The following is a 19,854-nucleotide window of genomic DNA, read 5'->3' as shown; positions in this document are numbered from 1 at the left end:
CCATTCTGATGCTAGTTGATAAATAATATATCTTTTTTGGCCTCTCCACATTTGTCTGAATCTAGGATGACAAAGGTTTAAAGTCACTTGGATACTATGGAGGAACTTATTGTAATGTGGGGACATTGTGCTAAGCACTGCAAAAGCTGGCAGATTTGTATGGGCACTACCCTGGCACATGTGTATCTTCTCTCTTGTAGCTGCTTTGTGGGTACCGATATGTGATTAGAAATACAGGCACTGCTAACATACTATAATGGGTAATGCTGCATTGTGGGCATTGACAATTCCAAATTGATGTTACTTTTCTGATGTTCTACTACTAGGTGCGCTTGTAGCAAGTAGTGACACTTCCATGTGTGTGGTATTTGGTCGTAATATGGATAGAGTCTACTTTGACAACCACTATTTAGAAGAATTTAAAGGGGTAGTGCAGCGGTAAACAATTATTCACAGAATAACACACATTACAAAGTTATACAACTTTGTAATGTATGTTATTTCTGTGAATGGCCCCCTTCCCCGTGTCCCACCACCCCCACCCGTGTACCCGGTAGTGTGGTGCGCTGTCACGTGCCGACTCGTCTCCGGTCTTCAGTCAGCGATGTCATCTTCAGACGGGCCGAATCCCTCCGAGCGTCCTGAGTGCTGGCCGCCCTCTTCAGCGTCATCAGATGCTCAGCCGCGATTGGCTGAGCACAGTTATGCCGATGACGCTGCAGAGGGCGGCCGGCACTCAGGACGGACGGAGGGATTCGTCTGAAGACGACATCGCTGACTGAAGATCAGAGACGAGTCGGCACGTGACAGGTATGTATAGCGCACCACACTTCCGGGTACACGGGTGGGGGTGGTGGGACACGGGGAAGGGGGCCATTCACAGACATAACATAATGTGTGTTATTCTGTGAATAATTATTTACCGCCGCACTAACCTTTTAAAGAGGTTTTCCAATAATAAAACCTATTTTAACACATATGAGTAATTTAAATTATTTTACTACCTTATGTGTTCTTTCTTGCTCTCCTCCTGCTTCTGGTACATACTGTCTGTGTGTTGTCTTCATTGCCTATTTTCTGTCTGTTGTTCATTCTGTAATGAACTTCCTGTTACTGCTGGGCACTGTAGCTGGAAATTCAGTCAACTTTCTCTCTGCTTTAAACTATGTAAGATGCTCTTGTGGGTGCAGTAGCCAAAGAAGGTGCAGTGAGAGGGCGATAGAGGTGGTTAAATTGCCAGTTAAAGTGTACAACAGGAACAGGAAGTCTGTTACAATTTGTAAGCTAGTCACAGAAAGGCTCTGTTCACACAATGTTGAAATTGAGTGGATGGCCGCCATTTAATGACAAATATTTGCTGCTATTTTAAAACAACGGCTGTTATATTGAAATAATGGCAGTTATTTACTGTTATATGGCGGCCATCCACTCAATTTCACCATTGTGTGGACAGAGCCTTTCTGTGTTTTTAATCCACTCCTGGTTTTGGTTGCAATATGAGGACCACAATACTAACTGAAATATACGTAGTGTGAACCCAGCCTGAAACTGTAAATAACATGCCTTTACTAGTAATATGTGACTTACCCCTTTTATTTTGCTTCTAGGAGTTCTAAAACTGGGATCTCTTAGTCAATAATAGAGATCCCCTGCTGCACATGTGTGTATATATACTGAAAAAATAACCCTACAATTAACTTTATAGGAGGCCTGTGGCCTCTCCTGACCTTTCTATTTTAGTGGGTGTTGTACATGCCATTGGACATGTTTCTATGGAGTATATGCCACAATTTTAAAATGAAGAAATAAAGCATCAAGGATTTTATGCTTCACGCTGGATTAATTTCAAGCTTATTGAGTACTGAGGTTGAGTCCTGGATCTTTGTTGAGCGTGAACAGACCATTGTTAGAAGTAGCTAGCTGGATTCTTGAATTATATTGGTTGTTCCCAGTCAGTTCTGTGTAAAATGTGGCGCAAGAGATAAAGAAATGGAAAAGTTATAAAAAGAAAACATATAGGTAGGCAATGGAGGACGTCAAGGCATCAGGATAGAAAATGCAAATCAATATACCTGGAAAATAGAAAATGTATAACAAAAGGAGGAAGTAGAAATCAATGTCTGTGACAGAACTGTGAAAAATCGGCTGAATGAAATAGGATTTACATATAGTATGGCCAAATAAATGCTGCAGGAACAACTAAAGAACACAAAATCACAGGAGATTAAATAGAAGCCATCCCAGAGAGTGGAGTATTGGATGAAAGTGATATTCAGTGATGAGTCACTGATCCACATTGGCCAATGAGATTATGAAATTAGATTATTCTCTAAGTGTGTTGCATCCGTTTCCTCAATAATATGTTATTTCAAAATTTTCAGAAGTTATACTGTCTAAAGAACAGGATTCCCAGACTCTAATTTGAGGGTCTGTACAGGGGTCATGCTAAATGCACCTTCAAGCTAACCCCTTCTAATAAAAATCAGTGGCCACCACCCAAATAACTGTATATACAATAAGGGGTGCAGCTAAACACACAAAAATATACACAATAAAGAAAAAAAATAAATCTGTGTGTCATGAAAAGCTGCACACCTCAATTGTAATTAATAAAAACTAATTTTTAATACTACAGCAGAGTGATCATACAAACAAGTTGAAATACATCTAGATGTAAAAGACCATACAAGACAGCATAAAAAACACTTAAAAAAACTGCAGTAGCCCACGCATATCCTGATGAAGCTCCAGCAGGGAGCAATATGTGAGGGAAACTTTCATGCACACAGGGGTGATATTTCACACTTTCTCCTACAGGTCTGTTTTGCCGGAAACGGTTGTACATTGGTACCATGGCTAACATTAAAGTGACTCTGTACCCACAATCTACCCCCCCAAAACCAAAACTGCTTGTACCTTCGGATAGCTGATTTTAATCCAAGATCTGTCCTGGGGTCATTTCGGTAGATGATGCAGTTATTGTCCTAAAAAACAACTTTCAATCTTGCAGCCCTGTGTCAAATTGGCATGGCCTAGAGTGTGTGTGCAATAGGATTGCGGCACCCCTCAGTCCCTCCTCCCCACCCTCTTCATCATTAGGAATGCCCCTAGAACATTTTCTCCTATTCCTAACTTGTCTGAACACTGCACAGGTGCCTTAACGATCCAGCCCATGTGCTCACACAGTTGATGAATAGGAGAAAATGTTCTAAAGACATTCCTAATGATGAAGAGGGCGGGGAGGAGGGACAGAGGGGTGTCTCAATCCTAGAGCATGGGTACTTTAGGCCACACCAATTTGACACAGGGCTGCAAGTTTTAAAAGTGGCTATCTAAAGGTACAAGCGGTTTGGGGGGGATCAGATTGTGAGTACAGAGTCACTTTAAAACCTGTTGGTTGGTTAGAGACATACGTTTACCCAGTGAGTGGGACAGACACCTTTAGGGAGCCTTTCATGTGTTACTGCTATTGTCAGGGGCGTAACTAGAAATGGCTGGGCCCCATAGCAAACTTTTGATTTCCTCCCCCCCCCCCCCCCCCCCCCCCCCCGACTGACCACTAAACGGTCAAGTGAAGTCATAACTACATAACTGCTAGCTCTGGTCAGGAGTGCTTGCAGTTAAAGGGACATTTGCAAAACCCAGGAGACCAGCAGGGCCACCCAGTGCTGCAAATGATGACGGCTCAGGGGGCCCAGTGTATTGCAGGAGCAGACCATGGGGCCCCCTGATGCAGCGGGCCCCATAGCAGCCGCTATGGCTGCTATAGTGGTAGTTACGCCCCTGGCTATTGTAGTTTGTTAAGTGTTTGTTTATGCTGTCTTGTATGGTCTTTACATCTAAATGTATTTCAATTTGTTTGTATGATCACTCTGGGGTAGCAATAAAAAAGAGTTTTTATTAATTACAATTGAGGTGTGCGGCTTTCCATGAGACAGCTTTTCTCTTCTTTATTGTCTATCTAAACCCTGTGGGAGATATTTTCCAAGAATAGTGTAATACTGACCCCTTTTAGTAAAGGCTGGACCTGCGCATTTCGTTGGAATTGTGCAAAAATCTCTGGAGCAGGTGTAAATTTTTGCCTGTTTCCAGGTATAAACCATAATAAATTAGGTGGGAAGGAGGCCCCACTTGGGGAAAGGTAAGAATGTGTGCAATGTTAATAAATTTTCCCCTATGTGTGTTAGTAGTAACCAGAAGAATTTAAAGTCTTCTGTAATGAAAAGGTAACATTTTTAGTTTCTCATGAAATTTTTTGTAATTGAGTGGAATTTAGCCCTTTTTCTTTGCCTAGATCCCTAGTGATATGTACAATGTTGGCTTCACTCCGGGATGAGGATAAAATTATGTGCCCCCCCCAGTCAAGAAAAATGAGTCCCATCACTCTGTCTTCCATTACTGGTCACGTTGAGTGCAGTGATCTTCTTCATAAAACACATCACAGCCTTTAATTTTAACAAGCATGAAACACTGTGATCCATTCCCTAGAAATGACGAATCTAACTGGCCGGCAAATGTTGCTTCATATGTTATTTAAAGGTGAGATCACAAGACAGGTTCAATGAGGCAGCATCAGGTCAAGAGTTCGAGAAGATTTTTGTGTTCTTAGCACAATGAGACGCATCAGCTAGGGGACCTCTTAAAACATAGGCTCTTAAATGTTTATTAAGCAAAGTAATAATGTCTAATGTTGCTGCAGTGTTAGGGTGAGATTGACCTTAAAACGTCTGATATCTTTGGCAGAGGCAAGCTAGGGGAGTAATTTGAGATTTAGATTTACAAGACAGCTTCAATAGGATTTTGAATATCTCAAACAGATGGTATGAACGGTTTATCGGGAACCCATGTTACAAGGGAAAAGCTTTACTTCTAAATAAGAAAACAAAATGCTTTGATGACCAGGGGGCATCGTCTGATGTTGTGCAAGTCCTTTTAGGGAACGTTAGCTTAAAGTGGTAAAATTGAAGAGATTTAAGAGTAGTGCTGTTAATAAGTCAATAAGTTGTCAGATTCTTAAGAATTCTATTAAGATGTTTCTTGGCTTTGTTTTTGGGTGAATTGGAGGACAAGCTTTATGACAGTCTATACCAAACACTTACAGGTGGCAGATTGGTTGCAGAAATGTCTGCAGTTGTACTATTCAGTTGAATAGACCTTGCAGAAACTATACCCTTGTCAGTTGGTCATACAGATTAACTTTTGGAATAGAACCAGTTAAAGCCAATCTCACTAGGTTTGTGCTGCCTTAAAAGAGGGTAGTGTAAACATAAAGTGACGGAAATGCTGAACAGAGTGGTGTATTACTTATATCATTCTGTTCAGCCATTCTCCTGATATTATGGAGCATGGGCTTCATGCTGCACTACTCCCTCCCCCCTCTCACTGATGATTGACAGCTGTCTGCCTATACACAGTATATACTTTAGAAACTGGCAGTTAGCTTCCAGTGGGCAAAAGGAGCTGGTGCTCATGAATATCAACGACTAAATAGCACGCGCATGTAGCTCATAGACATGTTGTATATGTGACTTTCATTGATATTTACAGTAGGTTTGTGTAAATTGCTGCCATTGGCTAATAGTCACTAGACCATTATATGTCTATAACTAGAGATGAGCGAACCGGGTTCGGATTCGAGTCGATCCAAACCCGAACGTTCGGTATTTGATTAGCGGGGGCTCCTGAAGTTGGATAAAGTTCTAAGGTTGTCTGGAAAACATGGATACAGCCAATGACTATATCCATGTTTTCCACATAGCCTTAGGGCTTTATCCAACTTCAGCAGCCACCGCTAATCAAATGCCGAAAGTTCGGGTTCGGATCGACTCGAGCATGCCCGATGTTCGCTCATCTCTATCTATGATATAAATGGTACTTTAGTTGTAGTACAATGAACGTAACAGTTAAATTGTGCTTTATTTTTTAGTGTACACCTAAATGTGGCCCTGGATTCAAGCATCGAATTGTTCAGTGTAAAAGCAGCGACCTCTCTAAAACCTTTCCAGCCACAAGCTGCGCCGAAGAAAGCAAACCCCCAGTCCGGATACGCTGCAGTTTGGGGCGATGTCCGCCTCCTCGATGGGTTACAGGTGAATGGGGGCAGGTAAGTAACAACATATAAAAACTACAATCTTTATGGGTTTGTAATTGGTATGAGCTGAAATAATGTTTTTAATTATAGAGCTTTACGGTCAATACATGCTGGCTTTGAAGTGACAATTTGTAATATCTAAACGTTTATTACATATTCTAGATATTTTTTATATTTATTAGAAGCAAACAAAATCCTGTTTCTGCTTTTGCATTGTGAAGCTGTCAACCAGCTGCTATTGATGGGTCTGTTATTCTTGTTACTGCAGCGTGGTTCAGCTTACTGGATAGATTCACATCGACAAAATGGAGGACAGAATAAAAAAAATAGCAGTAGAAAAGCAGGAGAGTATCCAGCGCAATGGTACTTGTCTGCTTTTCTACTGTCACTGTTTAGCACTTTGTATATGAATGTACATAATAGGAATGACTTGTGGATTCAAGTGGCCTATTATCACCCTATGCAGTTCAACTCACGAACCCATGAATACCCAATGACAGTGTTAGGTATTAATGTGACGAAGATTATGTCAATGGCTAAAAATCTTTCGTCTCATGAACTAAAAATACCTAGTATCTAAAACATCCCTTTATACAAAGAATGTACGTCGTATATCTACAACATAGTTAGCTAGTATAGTTTGTCTTTTGAGTTGCAGTTTAGTTATACAGTAGTTTAGCTATAGTTTGGCATGTCAGTGCTAGTTAGACTAGAGATGGGAAAATTCATCATATCCTGAATCTCCCTCTATTCACATCTGACCCTGCTGATGACTAGTGCTCAAAGCATGCCCCGAAGCAGACACCAAAGTGTGAAACGTGCATCCTATACCGTCCTCATCATGTGTCAGTGAGCATTGGGTATTTGAGCCTTATTGAGCTGGGCTTGACCTGTCACTTGAGTCATGATTAGAAAGAGAGAGCTTACAGGTAGTCTGCATGTAGTCACAGAATGTTTACCTTTCATATAAGCCAAAAATGAAGTGAAAATATATAGGGGGAAAAAAGGGGGGGGGGGCAGATAAAGTACAGAAATGCCTTTCCATTTTTCCTATTTTGAAGGCTGTCTGATCTGCCAATGGCATGTTGTAGAGCTGAGCAGATTGATAGTTTTGCGGGAAAATAGTTACTATGACTTTTGTAATTTAACGTAATTTGTAAGTGTCCAGTGGGCGGTCCTAATCAGTGGCTAATAGCTGTGTGGGCACAATCATACAGGTAAGGCTGTCTATTCACTGGGTTCATTTGCAGAAAATAGGAAGGAATCTGCCCATTTCTTTCTTCTTTGTATGACACTGCTAGGAAATTATACACCATTTTCATAGTGACTGGTTTTCTTTTTAGGAGAAATCTGAAATGGGCAGGGGGTGGGGGGAACATAGCCCCCACAGCACAACATCACCAGCTCGCTGATTGAAGCTGGTCTCCTCCAGCTCCCACTCCTGAAAAAAGGCCTTCTCAGTCAGTCAGTCACTGGACACTGCTGCAGTCACTGACTGGTTAAACGGGTACTTCCTGATGCAACACCAGTTCCCTGACCTCCGCCGGGCTCTATTTTCTCCCAGCTTCCTGCACTGTCATGTCCTGGCGGGAAGTATGCACTGAGCCAGTCAGTGACTGCAGTGGTGTCCTGCCCCAGTCACTGACTGCCTGAGAATCTGTCACTCAGAGGAAGGCAGCGCTCAGGGAGCTTGTGACGCTGCGCTGCAGGGGCATGGGGTCAGGTAAGTATATGTAGAAGTATAGATTTTTAGATTTGGGTGGCATTTCCCATTAAGCACTCTAAATCCATATGACAGATCCATGATTATACTAATATGCCTGAAGACAGTACTAAGCATTTTACTTTTTGACATGGTGCATAGCAGCTGTATAGTCTCTTAGTTATTATCATCCTTGTAATAGAACATTACAGGAATTTTAACTATTAAAGGGGTTGTCTCCTATAAAGAGGCAGCAAATTCTTCACCTTCTACCTTGCAACTGATCTGGTCAGGTATTGGTACTGCATGAAAAGATTTGTATTACAAGCTGGCCATCAAATGAATTGCTGAACATGTAGTGCATAGACCAGCTGGGTCCATCAGAATAGGGTCAGTGGACAGAGGTAGCGAGAGCCCCAAGTGTTCCCTGCCAACCTTTGCTATAGACATTGGAGTGAAGCCCCCATCAAAGAGTATTTAAAGGGTGAACATGGATACATTTAGAACTAATAAGATAATTCCAATAAAGCAGAATTTTGTCTTATACTTTGTTTCACTTTTTTTTATACTTATTTACGAGATAAAGACTTATAGCACAGAAAGCCTTCAGGCTAATTATCTCACTAAAGGGTCTCCACTGACCCTCCAATTCATATGTCAAAAAAACTTAGTGAGAATAAATAATTATAACGGTAAGGTACCTGAGTATGGTAGGATAACGATCCTCTAGTTGAGCGGGATACCCATGCGGCAAAGAGTCCATACACTGGTGCTGCAATCCAATATGCTTTTTATTTTTAGCAATACACTCGGTACACTTCAGCTCACAGGCTGATCCACACACCCAAGCGTCCACCTGGTGTCCTGCGGACGTTTCGGAGGATAAGCTCCTCCTTCCGCATGAGGAAGGAGGAGCTTATCCTCCGAAACGTCCGCAGGACACCAGGTGGACGCTTGGGTGTGTGGATCAGCCTGTGAGCTGAAGTGTACCGAGTGTATTGCTAAAAATAAAAAGCATATTGGATTGCAGCACCAGTGTATGGACTCTTTGCCGCATGGGTATCCCGCTCAACTAGAGGATCGTTATCCTACCATACTCAGGTACCTTACCGTTATAATTATTTATTCTCACTAAGTTTTTTTGACATACTTTTTTTTATACTGTCAGGCTTTTGTTGCACATTTGGGCAGTATAGGGGCCCATTTGTTAGAGCAGATCCCCAGGCGTGTTAGAAAGAAAGTTGCCGCTGCTTTCCTGCACAGGTTTTAGTAATTATTAATGCTATTAGATGGTGCATTATAGGTTAACTTAAAAAAAAAAATCTATGGTCTGTATTTGTGAAGCTGGAAAAGCTCAAGATTTCAGCGTTTCATACAGTCCCAGAGCCGAATTCATGTTTCTTGTTAAGTGATTCATTTGTTTGTAGCTGGAGATGTCTTAGACTTGGGTGTATATAATGACTTGTCGCCTTCTTTTTTTCTGTTCTTTAGTGTTCTGCACATTGTGGTCTGGGCCAGCAGATGAGAACGGTGCAGTGTCTCTCATATACGGGACAAGCGTCGAGCGACTGTCCAGAAACCGCTCGCCCTTCGGCAATGCAGCAGTGTGAAAGCAAATGTGACAGCAGTCCGATTTCTAACACAGAGGGTGAGTATGAAGTGCTGCTCGTAATATGTGAAGCAAGCCATTGTAATGACAGCTTCTTCCAGAGGAGGTCCTGTAAGCGAGGCAAGTCAAATCCTTTATAAAACAGACGCGAGACAACGAAAAACACACACATTACTGGTTTTCATTTCCTTCAACATGGTGAGTCAAGAGGGACCTGGAGTAGACTAAACTATTTCATGGCTGCAGTGATTCTTTATAAAATACTTCAAATATTACTGCAGCCACAAGCAGTAGATTTATGAGAACAATGGAGGACGCATGAAGGGCAGGAGCGGTTATACTGTATGCAGAAAACCTCACGCTTTACAGCTTTACAATGCAATTGTGACCTTACATCCTTCAGTGCTGTGGTTATACCGACCGGTCGTCTGCTACTTGCCGAGCACTTTTTGTACCTTTAAAAATGCAATTTAATTTAACATTCTAGTACCAGCACCAGCCTCCTATCCCCGTCCCTGACCGCATGGAAGAAAAAAGTGCCATATATATTATAAATCCATTGCATAGATGTATGTAGAAATAGCATTTCATAGGCCTAAAACATCCTGGCCACATTTTATATTTAAGAGACATCTGTCGGCAATTCTGAGTGTGTGCCTTCCAGGTTTTCTGAACTATTGTATATACTCTATAAATGTATACAGAACATACCTAAGAACAATGGGGAAACATAAAAAATAGCTACTACCTCCTTGTAATGTGGGATCTTTTTAGCGATAACTTAAAGTAAACCTGTCACCACTTTCATGCTGCCTGAGTTATTAGGGTGGTCCCAGGCGGCTTCTTCCTGCCTTAGCGGCCTTGACAGATAGATCTCTCCCCATATCCAAACAGGAAGAGCAAATCACAAGGTGTCCTGCTACTTAAGATCACAGTGATCGTCTGTAATCCATCGAGGGAATGTGTGGTCGCCAATGGCTTGCCATACCATTACCGTGACCAAAGGTGAATGAATCTAGTGGTGATCAGTTGGCTTAATCCTGGCTTAATTTGTAAAAAAAAAAAAAAAAAAAAAAAAAAAAAGGTTGTCTTTGTAAGGGTGCCTTTACACAGAGATATTTATCAGACAGATTTTTGAAGCCGAAGCCAGGAACAGACTATAACGAGGAACAGGTCATAAAGGAAAGACTGAGATTTCTCCTTTTCTCAAACCATTCCTCTCTTTGGCTTCCAAAATCTGTCAGATAAATCTCTCAGTGTAAAGGCACCCTAAGACAGTCCCTTTTAAATTTAACTATGGGATTTCTTTTACTATACAAAGAATGGAGGATGGGGTAACATTGAATAAGGATCCCGAGACAGCTTTCTCCACTAACCTATACAGCTCTGCATATCCACAAAATTTCAAGTTATGTCATCCAAGAATAGTGACTTGTATAATAGCTTGTACCTTGGGGCTTAAAACATGACCCTGTGAAAGATTGTTCATTACCAGGCAATATTCAGTAGTCATTTCATTACTTAATTTATGTGGTTGGAGCCAGGAGAAGGCAAAGGGAATCTGACGCGCTCGGTGTAAGGGTTACATTACATTTTTGTTGAAAGTAAAGTGCAGACAGTGAGTACCGCAGGATTTTTATGTTGCCCATAAACATTTGTGAAATATACATAACCACCACAACCACAATATGCAAAGCCTCCTGAGACCTATCTAGTAAGTAGAGCCTGCTCAGGCTACAATTCGGGTCGTTTTCATTTTGTTTTATTGTAGAGCTCGATTTTTAAGGGTATACAGTAAAAATTACAAACGCATGCTTATCCTAATGTGTCTCACAGCTCTGGTTGAACCTACATTGCCACTCCACATATCTAGAGTTCGGCATAGTTTTCCTTTCTTTATAAAAAAACTTTTTAAGCCTTACAAATAATCACAAAAAACATAACATATCTAGAAGGCACTAGCTTACTGCCTGTGTTCCCTGTGGGAGATATCCATACCAATGAATATGTAAGAAAGAAAAAAAAACAAGATTATTTAACCGACCATTGGGACTCCAGTGATCATGAGAACAAAGGTCCCCAATTGAATAGAGTGAAAGTGTGAGTTCTTGACCACAGATATTGAATATCTTTAGAAGTCTCATAAAGAGTGAATGATGGAGCAGAGCTCAAGCACGCATACTGTGTCTCCATTCACTAGGGGCACAAGAGACCTCCATTCTCGTGATTTATGGGGGTCCCAGTAGTCGGACCCTACAGATAAACTAGTTATTATCTATTCTGTAGAAGAGTGATAACTTTTATCTTATATGTCCTTAAAATCTGGGTAAAGGAAAAAAATTGGGAGGTGAGTCTTCTTGACCATCATCTTCACCAGTACTAGTATCTGTAAATAATAAAAACATTGCTTACCAGAAATATCACATTGTAGGAGCAGGCACTAGCTGTACTCATGGTACCAGTGCTTCTGGACTATTGATAAAAACACAGTAAAAACACTGATTGCCATAAGGTTTGATACATGTTCCTACAGCTTTAAAATACCAGCCTCCATACACACCATGCATGGGGTTGGGGGGCAGAGTCTTTGTCTGTCAGATACTGTATGAGATCTGTCTAAGAGGTATACAGAGGTACAGTAGAGGCCATAAGGAGTATACATATGCCATAATAAATGAATACTATCATTAAAAAAAACAAAAAAGAAGGGAGAAGTGCTTCTTTTCCTGCCTCTCTCCCTTGTGCAGGAGATGGGTTATATAGAAAGTCTATGGGGCTTGTTGAGGTATGTGGATTAAACTGCTTTACTAAACACTTTTTCCTGCTTGTTGGAAAAAAAACAAAAGTGGAAATGAAACTTCCAGCATGCCCTGATCATCGGAAGTAGTTTTAAATCATAGCGCAGGAGAATATAATGAAAAGTGACAAAAATAATTTACAGCTTAAGGGCCGTATATGGCCTGATATTCTGTGTAAGCGAGCACCTATTAGATCGGCACTCGCTTAATGAGTCTGTTTCATGGCTCGACAATTGTGCAGCAGGGGCTGTGTATATATTGTTAGCAGTGTCTGTGAGGCCCTTGCTGCATATATAGAAAATACTTTATACTTTATAGCAATACTTTACCTCTCCACTCTCCCCGGCTTCCTTCCATCTTCCTATCTTCTCACTGCAGCCGCCACTGGTACTTCTGAGATGTCTCTGAAGTGACAAGCTGGTCACCCAATCACTGGCCAAAACGGGACAGAGCCATGGCCAGTGATTGGCTGAGCGCTCTTTCACTGCAGAGACTGCTTAAGAAGCTTCAGCAGTGGCTGTGGTGGGCGGGGAGAAGCCAGGAGGACACCGGGGAGTGTGGAGAGGTAAAGTATAGCTTCATTTATTATTATTTATTTATTTAAAATCTCTGCACAGCCAGCAGCCGATGATTTTTAAACCTGCTGAAAGACAACAATCATTTGATGATCAGGTCCTTGGCTGATCGTTGTCTTTTTATATGGGGCCATATTTGCCTGATTCGGCATGATTGAGCAGATAATCGCCCCATGTAATAGGGCCCTTAGGCAGTATACTGTATAAGACAAGGTTAGTGGTATAGATGCACGTGATTTCTCCATTCTTTCAACACCGTTTTTTTAGAATTAGAATTTCCAGGACATTACCTGCATTGGTGCAGTTCACTAGAAGGATAAAATCCTATCTTGAAACTCTTTCCCTGTCTATCCATTGTGTTAGAAATACAGTATCTTGGACTGTATCTAACAATTTGCCCATAAAACTCCTCATAAGACCAGAAAGTTTCCAGTCTCGGTTGAAGTAACCATTCAAGGAGCAACTATAGAGAGCTGATATTTCCTTCCTTGGCGTGATCATTATTTTGTAAGCTCTCCTTAGGTTCTTTAATTCCTTTGTCACATTCAGTGCTCACCATAAAATTCAGGATATTGACTTGCTCCCAAACTCTGAACAATTGGTTATGGATCTAGCATGATAAGCTTTGTTGCAAGAGTAATTTATAGCCAGTTATAACACCCCAAATGTAGCAGATGCTTTTGTGCTTGGCAGTTTGATATGAAAACCTTCACAAGGACATTTTTATGGTCCAATTTCCACCAATATTAATAGACTTTGAAGAGAATTTAGTTTGGTTTTCTGAAAGCCACAGATGGTTTAAACCTTAACTAATGGAACTGACATATAGAAGTGTTGGTGTCCTGTAGAAATCCACCAATGGAATAACTTACTTTGTTCCCATCCTATTCAAGTCGAGGGAGAATTCCTATTCAGACTAAATGACAGAAGAATAATAATTTGTGATTTCTTTGGGCCTCTGGGTCCTGAGCGGAACATTAAAGGTGATCCCTGTTATGGTTCTCACACTCATCCTCTCTTCCTGTATCTACCATCTACAAAAATAAAATAAAATACAAAAACAAGCTTGTTGTAGTTCATAAGTATGTCTATGTAGACTGTTTTGGACCTGAAGCCCTACTTCAGATCTTTTATAGGGTGAATTGGAAGCTAGTCAGAGCTCAGTGTTGATTACTAAACGGGATGTTCCACTCAAACATAACTTTTGATATGTTGCTGCCCATGGTGAGACAATTATTAGTGTGACAAGTTATTACTGAAAACACAAAAATCTATGCGTCAGCTTTTCTCTTTGTCTCCCCCTCCTCCCCCCTCCCATCTGAGACGGCTGATGTAAACAAGTCCCTGGCAGGCTTTATCAACAACATTGTAGCTTCTTTGTAATGCTGGAAGGGTTAATCACAGTGAGTTCATTAGCAACTTGACCTCCGAATAAGCCTCCCAGCCATGGACTTGTAGAAGAAAATATATAAAAATTTGATCATTCACTCTCATAATGGGAGTCTATGGGAGGCGCGTGCTGCTCTCCCCGCGCTGAAGAATGAACATGTTCATTCTTCAGCGCAGAGAGACGCTGTGAGAGGCAGGCTAACGGCATTCCGGGGCGGACAATTCCGCCGCAGAATTTTGCTAGTTTTGCTACGTGTGAACGGGGCCTTATACATAACTGAAATGAGCATCTCTGTGCTGCCCTGGAATAGGATATAGTTCATTAAAAGGGACCCTTTAAATAAACAACTGCAAATGTAAATCCTTCATTTTATGTATTGGTTCCTTTTATGTTTTTCAGAGTGTAAAGATGTGAACAAAGTGGCTTATTGCCCGCTGGTCCTGAAGTTCAAATTCTGCAGTCGAGCATACTTCAGACAAATGTGTTGCAAAACTTGCCAAGGACATTGACCCATACCACAGCGAGACAAAGAGAGAGTATTATTATCCATGGTCGAAACAGTGTCCCCTCCTCAGAAGGATGGAGAGGAATGAGATGGATGTCCTTGAAATGAGATAACCCTGTGTACAACATAACCACTCGTCAGCCCCAACTGACAGGATTTCAATATTATTTAACTTCTGTGAAGTGAATTTATTATCCAAAGTGCTGGACACCCCAACAAGGAGGAAAGCCAAATTGGAACAATGTCAAACAGTTGAACAGAGCAGACTATGGAACGTTTGTGTTTGCACAACTACCACAATTGCCAAGCTTACCTCCTTGAACCATTTTTTATTATGGACTTACAAAATGACACTGAATCAATTTGTATTTAAACTTTCTTTTTTTTTTCTTTTCAAATGTAGCTGTTATGACTTGGTTTAAAAAGAGAGAGAGAGAGAAAATTCTTACGTCATAGCTAAAAATTATAAATATTTTATCTCAATTTTATGGCACCACGGTTTAAGTTATAAGAATGGGCTTTGAAATGTTATTTAAAAAAAGCAATTATAAATCAAAAAAACTAAAATAAGTGTATTTTGTTATTCTGCCTGAATTCTTCAGCGTTTTTCCTGTAATACTGCTGTGAAGCAATTTTCCGTATATAATTTAGATTCTAATGGTATACAGTCGTCAGTATTTAGAGGTGCATCATCAAAAACCTGCACATCATATACCAGGGATAAATTCATAGCAATATGTCGGTGTAGGTGAAAAAAAATTGACAGCTCAGAAAGAATTGTTGAATGTCTTGAAAGGATACAGAGCACAGTGGACCTCAGTTACAAGGGTTTGGGTCCCCCCAAATTTAAGACGTGATTGTTTTTCACCTTTGCACTATAATGGTGGAGCACATAAAAATATTTAAAACAATGTTTTGGGAAAAATTAACTATTATTAGGAAGCTTTTCCTTTACCAAGGGGATAGGTTCAATTCACTACTTCAGCCTTGTGTTTAAATATTCTAGCCAAAGTAAAATGTTTCGTTGGTTCCCCTGCTGACCCTAGTACCCTGTAAGCCTTTTTTCTAGCTAAACACATTTTTTAAAAAAAGTTATGTACGTGTTTTATAAGGCTAACCCAGATACAGCAAAGAGCAAAACTGTTTAAGGGTTCGTCCACACAGGACAGGATCTGCAGCAGATTTGATGGCGCAGATTTGAAGCTGCAGATTCAAAGCAAATCAATTCTGGGCCATCAAACCTGCTGCGGATCTATTCAAAAAATGAACAAAAAAAGTTGTATTTATCTTAAAGTTAACAGAGAGTCTCGGCACTCACCAAAATTGTAGCTGTGAAAAGTTTATTGCATATTCAGAGACTACACGATACAGGATGTGTTTTGGCTTTCACATTTTTCAGGTGCCACAAGGCAGTTAAACTCAATTTTGTTGAGTGCCGACAATCTCTGTTTACTACATTCAGGACTATTAATGAGCACCAGCATAGTATCTTGTTACTGTTTTCTTCCAAAAGCAGCACTAATTTTGACTATGAGCTCTGTCCGATATTGCAGTCGATTCAAGTGTTTGAACTGTAATTCCAGATAAACCCCATAAAGTGGTCATGTTTAAAAAAGAAAAAGGAAATGGGTCTGAGCTGCAAGAACAGGCACAGCTTATGGACAAGAAGGGTGCTGTTTTTGAAAGACAGACATAAATATTTGCTGGAGTGTTTGCAAAATAAAATATCCAGTGATAGCCTGTACCAATGTAGAGTATGGTGTTTTTAGTATTGTGCCTCTTTGTAACTGAAGTCCACTGCCTGCAGCCAACCATTTATCTAATGTGAAAAATATAAGAGAGCAGTTGTCATTGGTGCTATCTTTCTTATTAGGTGTATAAATATATTTAAAACAGGATTGACACTTTTCTTCATGGTTTTCTTTGTCTGTTGTCCACTACGTTGTTTAGTGAGAAGTATATCTAGCTCCAGAAAGTAATACTATATATATTGTTTTAACCGCTACCAGTTAGCCAGGTACCCTGGCCATCTGCCAACATGCTGCCATCATTGAGCTTAAAACGAATAACACTAAATCGTTCTACCATTAAGTCTTAAATCATGTTGAAGATGTATTGTGTGCTCAAAGAAGCGGAAACAGATTTGTAATAATGTTAATGTAATGAAGTCAAAAATATTCGGTAGAGCGGTAACTAGATGGAATCATTACCCCGATAACTTGAGTTTCATGATGTTCTTCATTGCTTCACATATGCTAGATGAAGTATGATATATTGTAATCAGAGATGAGCGAATGTTCCAAAAGTTCAGGCTTACACAAACAGCATTTGAATCCCGCTGCCTGGAGAAGGTGGATGCAGCCCAAGGACCGCCTGAAAAACATGTATCCATGTTCTCCAGGCAGTCCTCCATGTATCCACATTCTCCAGGAAGTCCTCCATGTATCCATGTTCTCCAGGCAGTCCTCCATGTATCCACATTCTCCAGGCAGTCCTCCATGTATCCATGTTTTCCAGGCAGTCCTCCATGTATCCATGTTTTCCAGGCAGTCCTCCATGTATCCATGTTTCCCATGCAGTCCTCCATGTATCCATGTTCTCCAGGCAGTCCTTCATGTATCCATGTTTTCCAGGCAGTCCTCCATGTATCCACGTTCTCCAGGCAGTCCTCCATGTATCCACGTTTTCCAGGCAGTCCTCCATGTATCCATGTTTCCCAGGCAGTCCTCCATGTATTCATGTTCTCCAGGCAGTCCTCCATGTATCCATGTTTTCCAGGCAGTCCTCCATGTATCCATGTTCTCCAGGCAGTCCTCTATGTATCCATGTTTTCCAGGCAGTCCTCCGTGTATCCATGTTTTCCAGGCAGTCCTCTATGTATCCATGTTTTCCAGGCAGTCCTCCGTGTATCCATGTTTTCCAGGCAGTCCTTTATGTATCCACGTTTTCCAGGCAGTCCTCTATGTATCCATGTTTCCCAGGCAGTCCTCCGTGTATCCATGTTTTCCAGGCAGTCCTTTATGTATCCACGTTTTCCAGGCAGTCCTCCATGTATCCATGTTTTCCAGGCAGTCATCCATGCATCCATGGTTTCCAGGCAGTCCTCCATGTATTATTTATTTTCCAGGCAGTCCTCCATGTATCAATTTTTTTCCAGGCAGTCCTAGGGATTGCAGCCACCAGTAAGATTGAAATGCCGATCATTCAGGTTTGTGCGGACCTGATCCTTCGGCAACTTCGCTCATCTCTAAATCACATAACCCAGCAACTCACTTTCTAGTATGAAACCTAAAAACTATTCAACCTATAAACTAATATTTGTTAGACAAGATTACTTGGCCTCCTTTATATGGAAAGCTTGTCTTATGAATATTGGACCATATATTTACTATATGACCGTAATATAGTGAATCCTAAAGCACTTTATTTTTTATGTGCTCCTTGTACATCAGTTTGTGACCTTGGGTGATAATTATAGGGGTTTCCTGTTGCATCAGACTTTTTGCACCTGTCTAACACATGTTTAAGTTATAGTAGGTTTTATGACTGTTTACGCTAGCGTTTGATAACAAAGCCTGCTTCCACTTTACAAATACAGATGGATCCTCTATGCTATGCTTGCCATTAAAGATACAATAACCCTGATGGGTATGCAACAAAGTCATCATAAACAGAGTCTTGCATGTGAATATAAAGATGTCCTCAATCTTGAATACAGCATGCATGTTAACAAAAATAACATACGCAATATGACCAAAACGTCAACTTGACTCTATTGAGTACTTTGCTAAGGCAATTTATTTGATTTTATGACTTTTTTTGTTGTTTAGGATAAAAGTCTCCAGATTAAGAGGTGAGCAAATTTACAGGCTTATGGCTGTATCTATGTTTTCCAAGCAGCCCTAAGGATTAGAGATGAGTACAACTTGAGCAGATCATTCGCCATTTGAATACTGGTTGCTAAGTAAGTTGGATGCAGTCCTAGAAAAATATGGATACAGCCTATGGCATCCATTTAACAACCAAGTGATTAGAATCGGATTCGATCGGACTTACTATAAGTTCGCTCATCTCTACTCCAGATATTTCATACAAGTGAAATTGATTTATACCACAGCCACTATCTGTTAGGTGAGGCCAAGTAGGTTCATCCAACCATATTTTGTTCTCTTTGGTCATTCGACTTTCGGAATCCAAAATCCTATATTTTACACCCAAGTAAAGATCAAATTCCAAGTGACTAGAGTTATCCCCAGAATTATTGCATTGGACAGATACACATTTCCTTATGAATCATAGATTCTTCTCTCCAGGTAATCGTCAGTTAAACTTTTTGCATAACCAGAACCTCACCTTCAGCTTTAGGTTTCTGCTGGTAACAAATAACATTATAGACGTACTGTACCACGTCCAGCATACATGGTAGATAAGGAACCTAAACGTGCTTTGATTACATGGTAATTGGAAAAAGTTATTGCAAAAATTATATGATGTCAGAGAGCTGATGTGGTTTCTCCAAGTAAATCTACCATGCTGTGATGCAGAAACCATGTAGCCCCAAAATAACAAACAACAATTTTAGCTTCAAATGGGGTACAGTCTCTGCTGCTCTATGCAACACAATACCCATTAGTTAAATCCCGGACAGGGAACCCACAGCTGTTGCAAAACTATAATTCACATCATGGTAAAACTTTGGCTGTCCAGGCATGATAGGAATTGTACTTTTGCAACAGCTGGAGGACCGAATGTTTCTCCGTCCTTGTGTTAAACAATGTTCTTTAACAATGCTAAAATAGTTATTTCTTTAGTCATTACTAGAGATGAGCGAACCGGGTTCGGGTTCAAGTCGATCCGAACCCGAACATTCGGCATTTGATTAGCGGTGGCTGCTGAACTTGGATAAAGCTCTAAGGTTGTCTGGAAAACATGGATACAGCCAATGACTATATCCATGTTTTCCACATAGCCTTAGGGCTTTATCCAACTTCAGCAGCCACCGCTAATCAAATGCCGAAAGTTTGGGTTCGAATCGACTCGAGCATGCTCGAGGTTCGCTCATCTCTAATCATTGCCTGTAAATGATGTCTGCAATATGAAAGACTCCACTTGAAAAGTATTGTATTTATTCCAGTTGGAGTCAACTTCATAAAAGGTGTTTTTTTTTTAACCTAACCCAGTGTC

At 40.7% G+C, this 19,854-nt stretch overlaps 1 protein-coding gene across 2 annotated transcripts in view; it reads left to right on the top strand.

Moving 5' to 3' along the window:
* The window catches only part of ADAMTS6 (ADAM metallopeptidase with thrombospondin type 1 motif 6), a 204,936-nt gene extending 185,426 nt beyond the window's left edge, over window positions 1-19,510 (top strand). For both annotated transcript variants that reach the window (XM_069962724.1, XM_069962722.1), the window contains exons 22-24: window positions 5,927-6,103; window positions 9,285-9,441; window positions 14,565-19,510. In XM_069962724.1, coding sequence (XP_069818825.1) covers window positions 5,927-6,103; window positions 9,285-9,441; window positions 14,565-14,674 — 444 coding nt within the window. In that variant the 3' untranslated portion in view covers window positions 14,675-19,510. The remainder of the gene's footprint in view (window positions 1-5,926; window positions 6,104-9,284; window positions 9,442-14,564) is intronic.
* Window positions 19,511-19,854: the final 344 nt, after the last annotated feature.

The sequence above is a fragment of the Dendropsophus ebraccatus genome, chromosome 3, assembly GCF_027789765.1.
Source record: "Dendropsophus ebraccatus isolate aDenEbr1 chromosome 3, aDenEbr1.pat, whole genome shotgun sequence".
In the NCBI taxonomy this organism is placed as follows: domain Eukaryota; kingdom Metazoa; phylum Chordata; class Amphibia; order Anura; family Hylidae; genus Dendropsophus; species Dendropsophus ebraccatus.
This window is presented reverse-complemented; position numbering and strand designations above follow the sequence as displayed.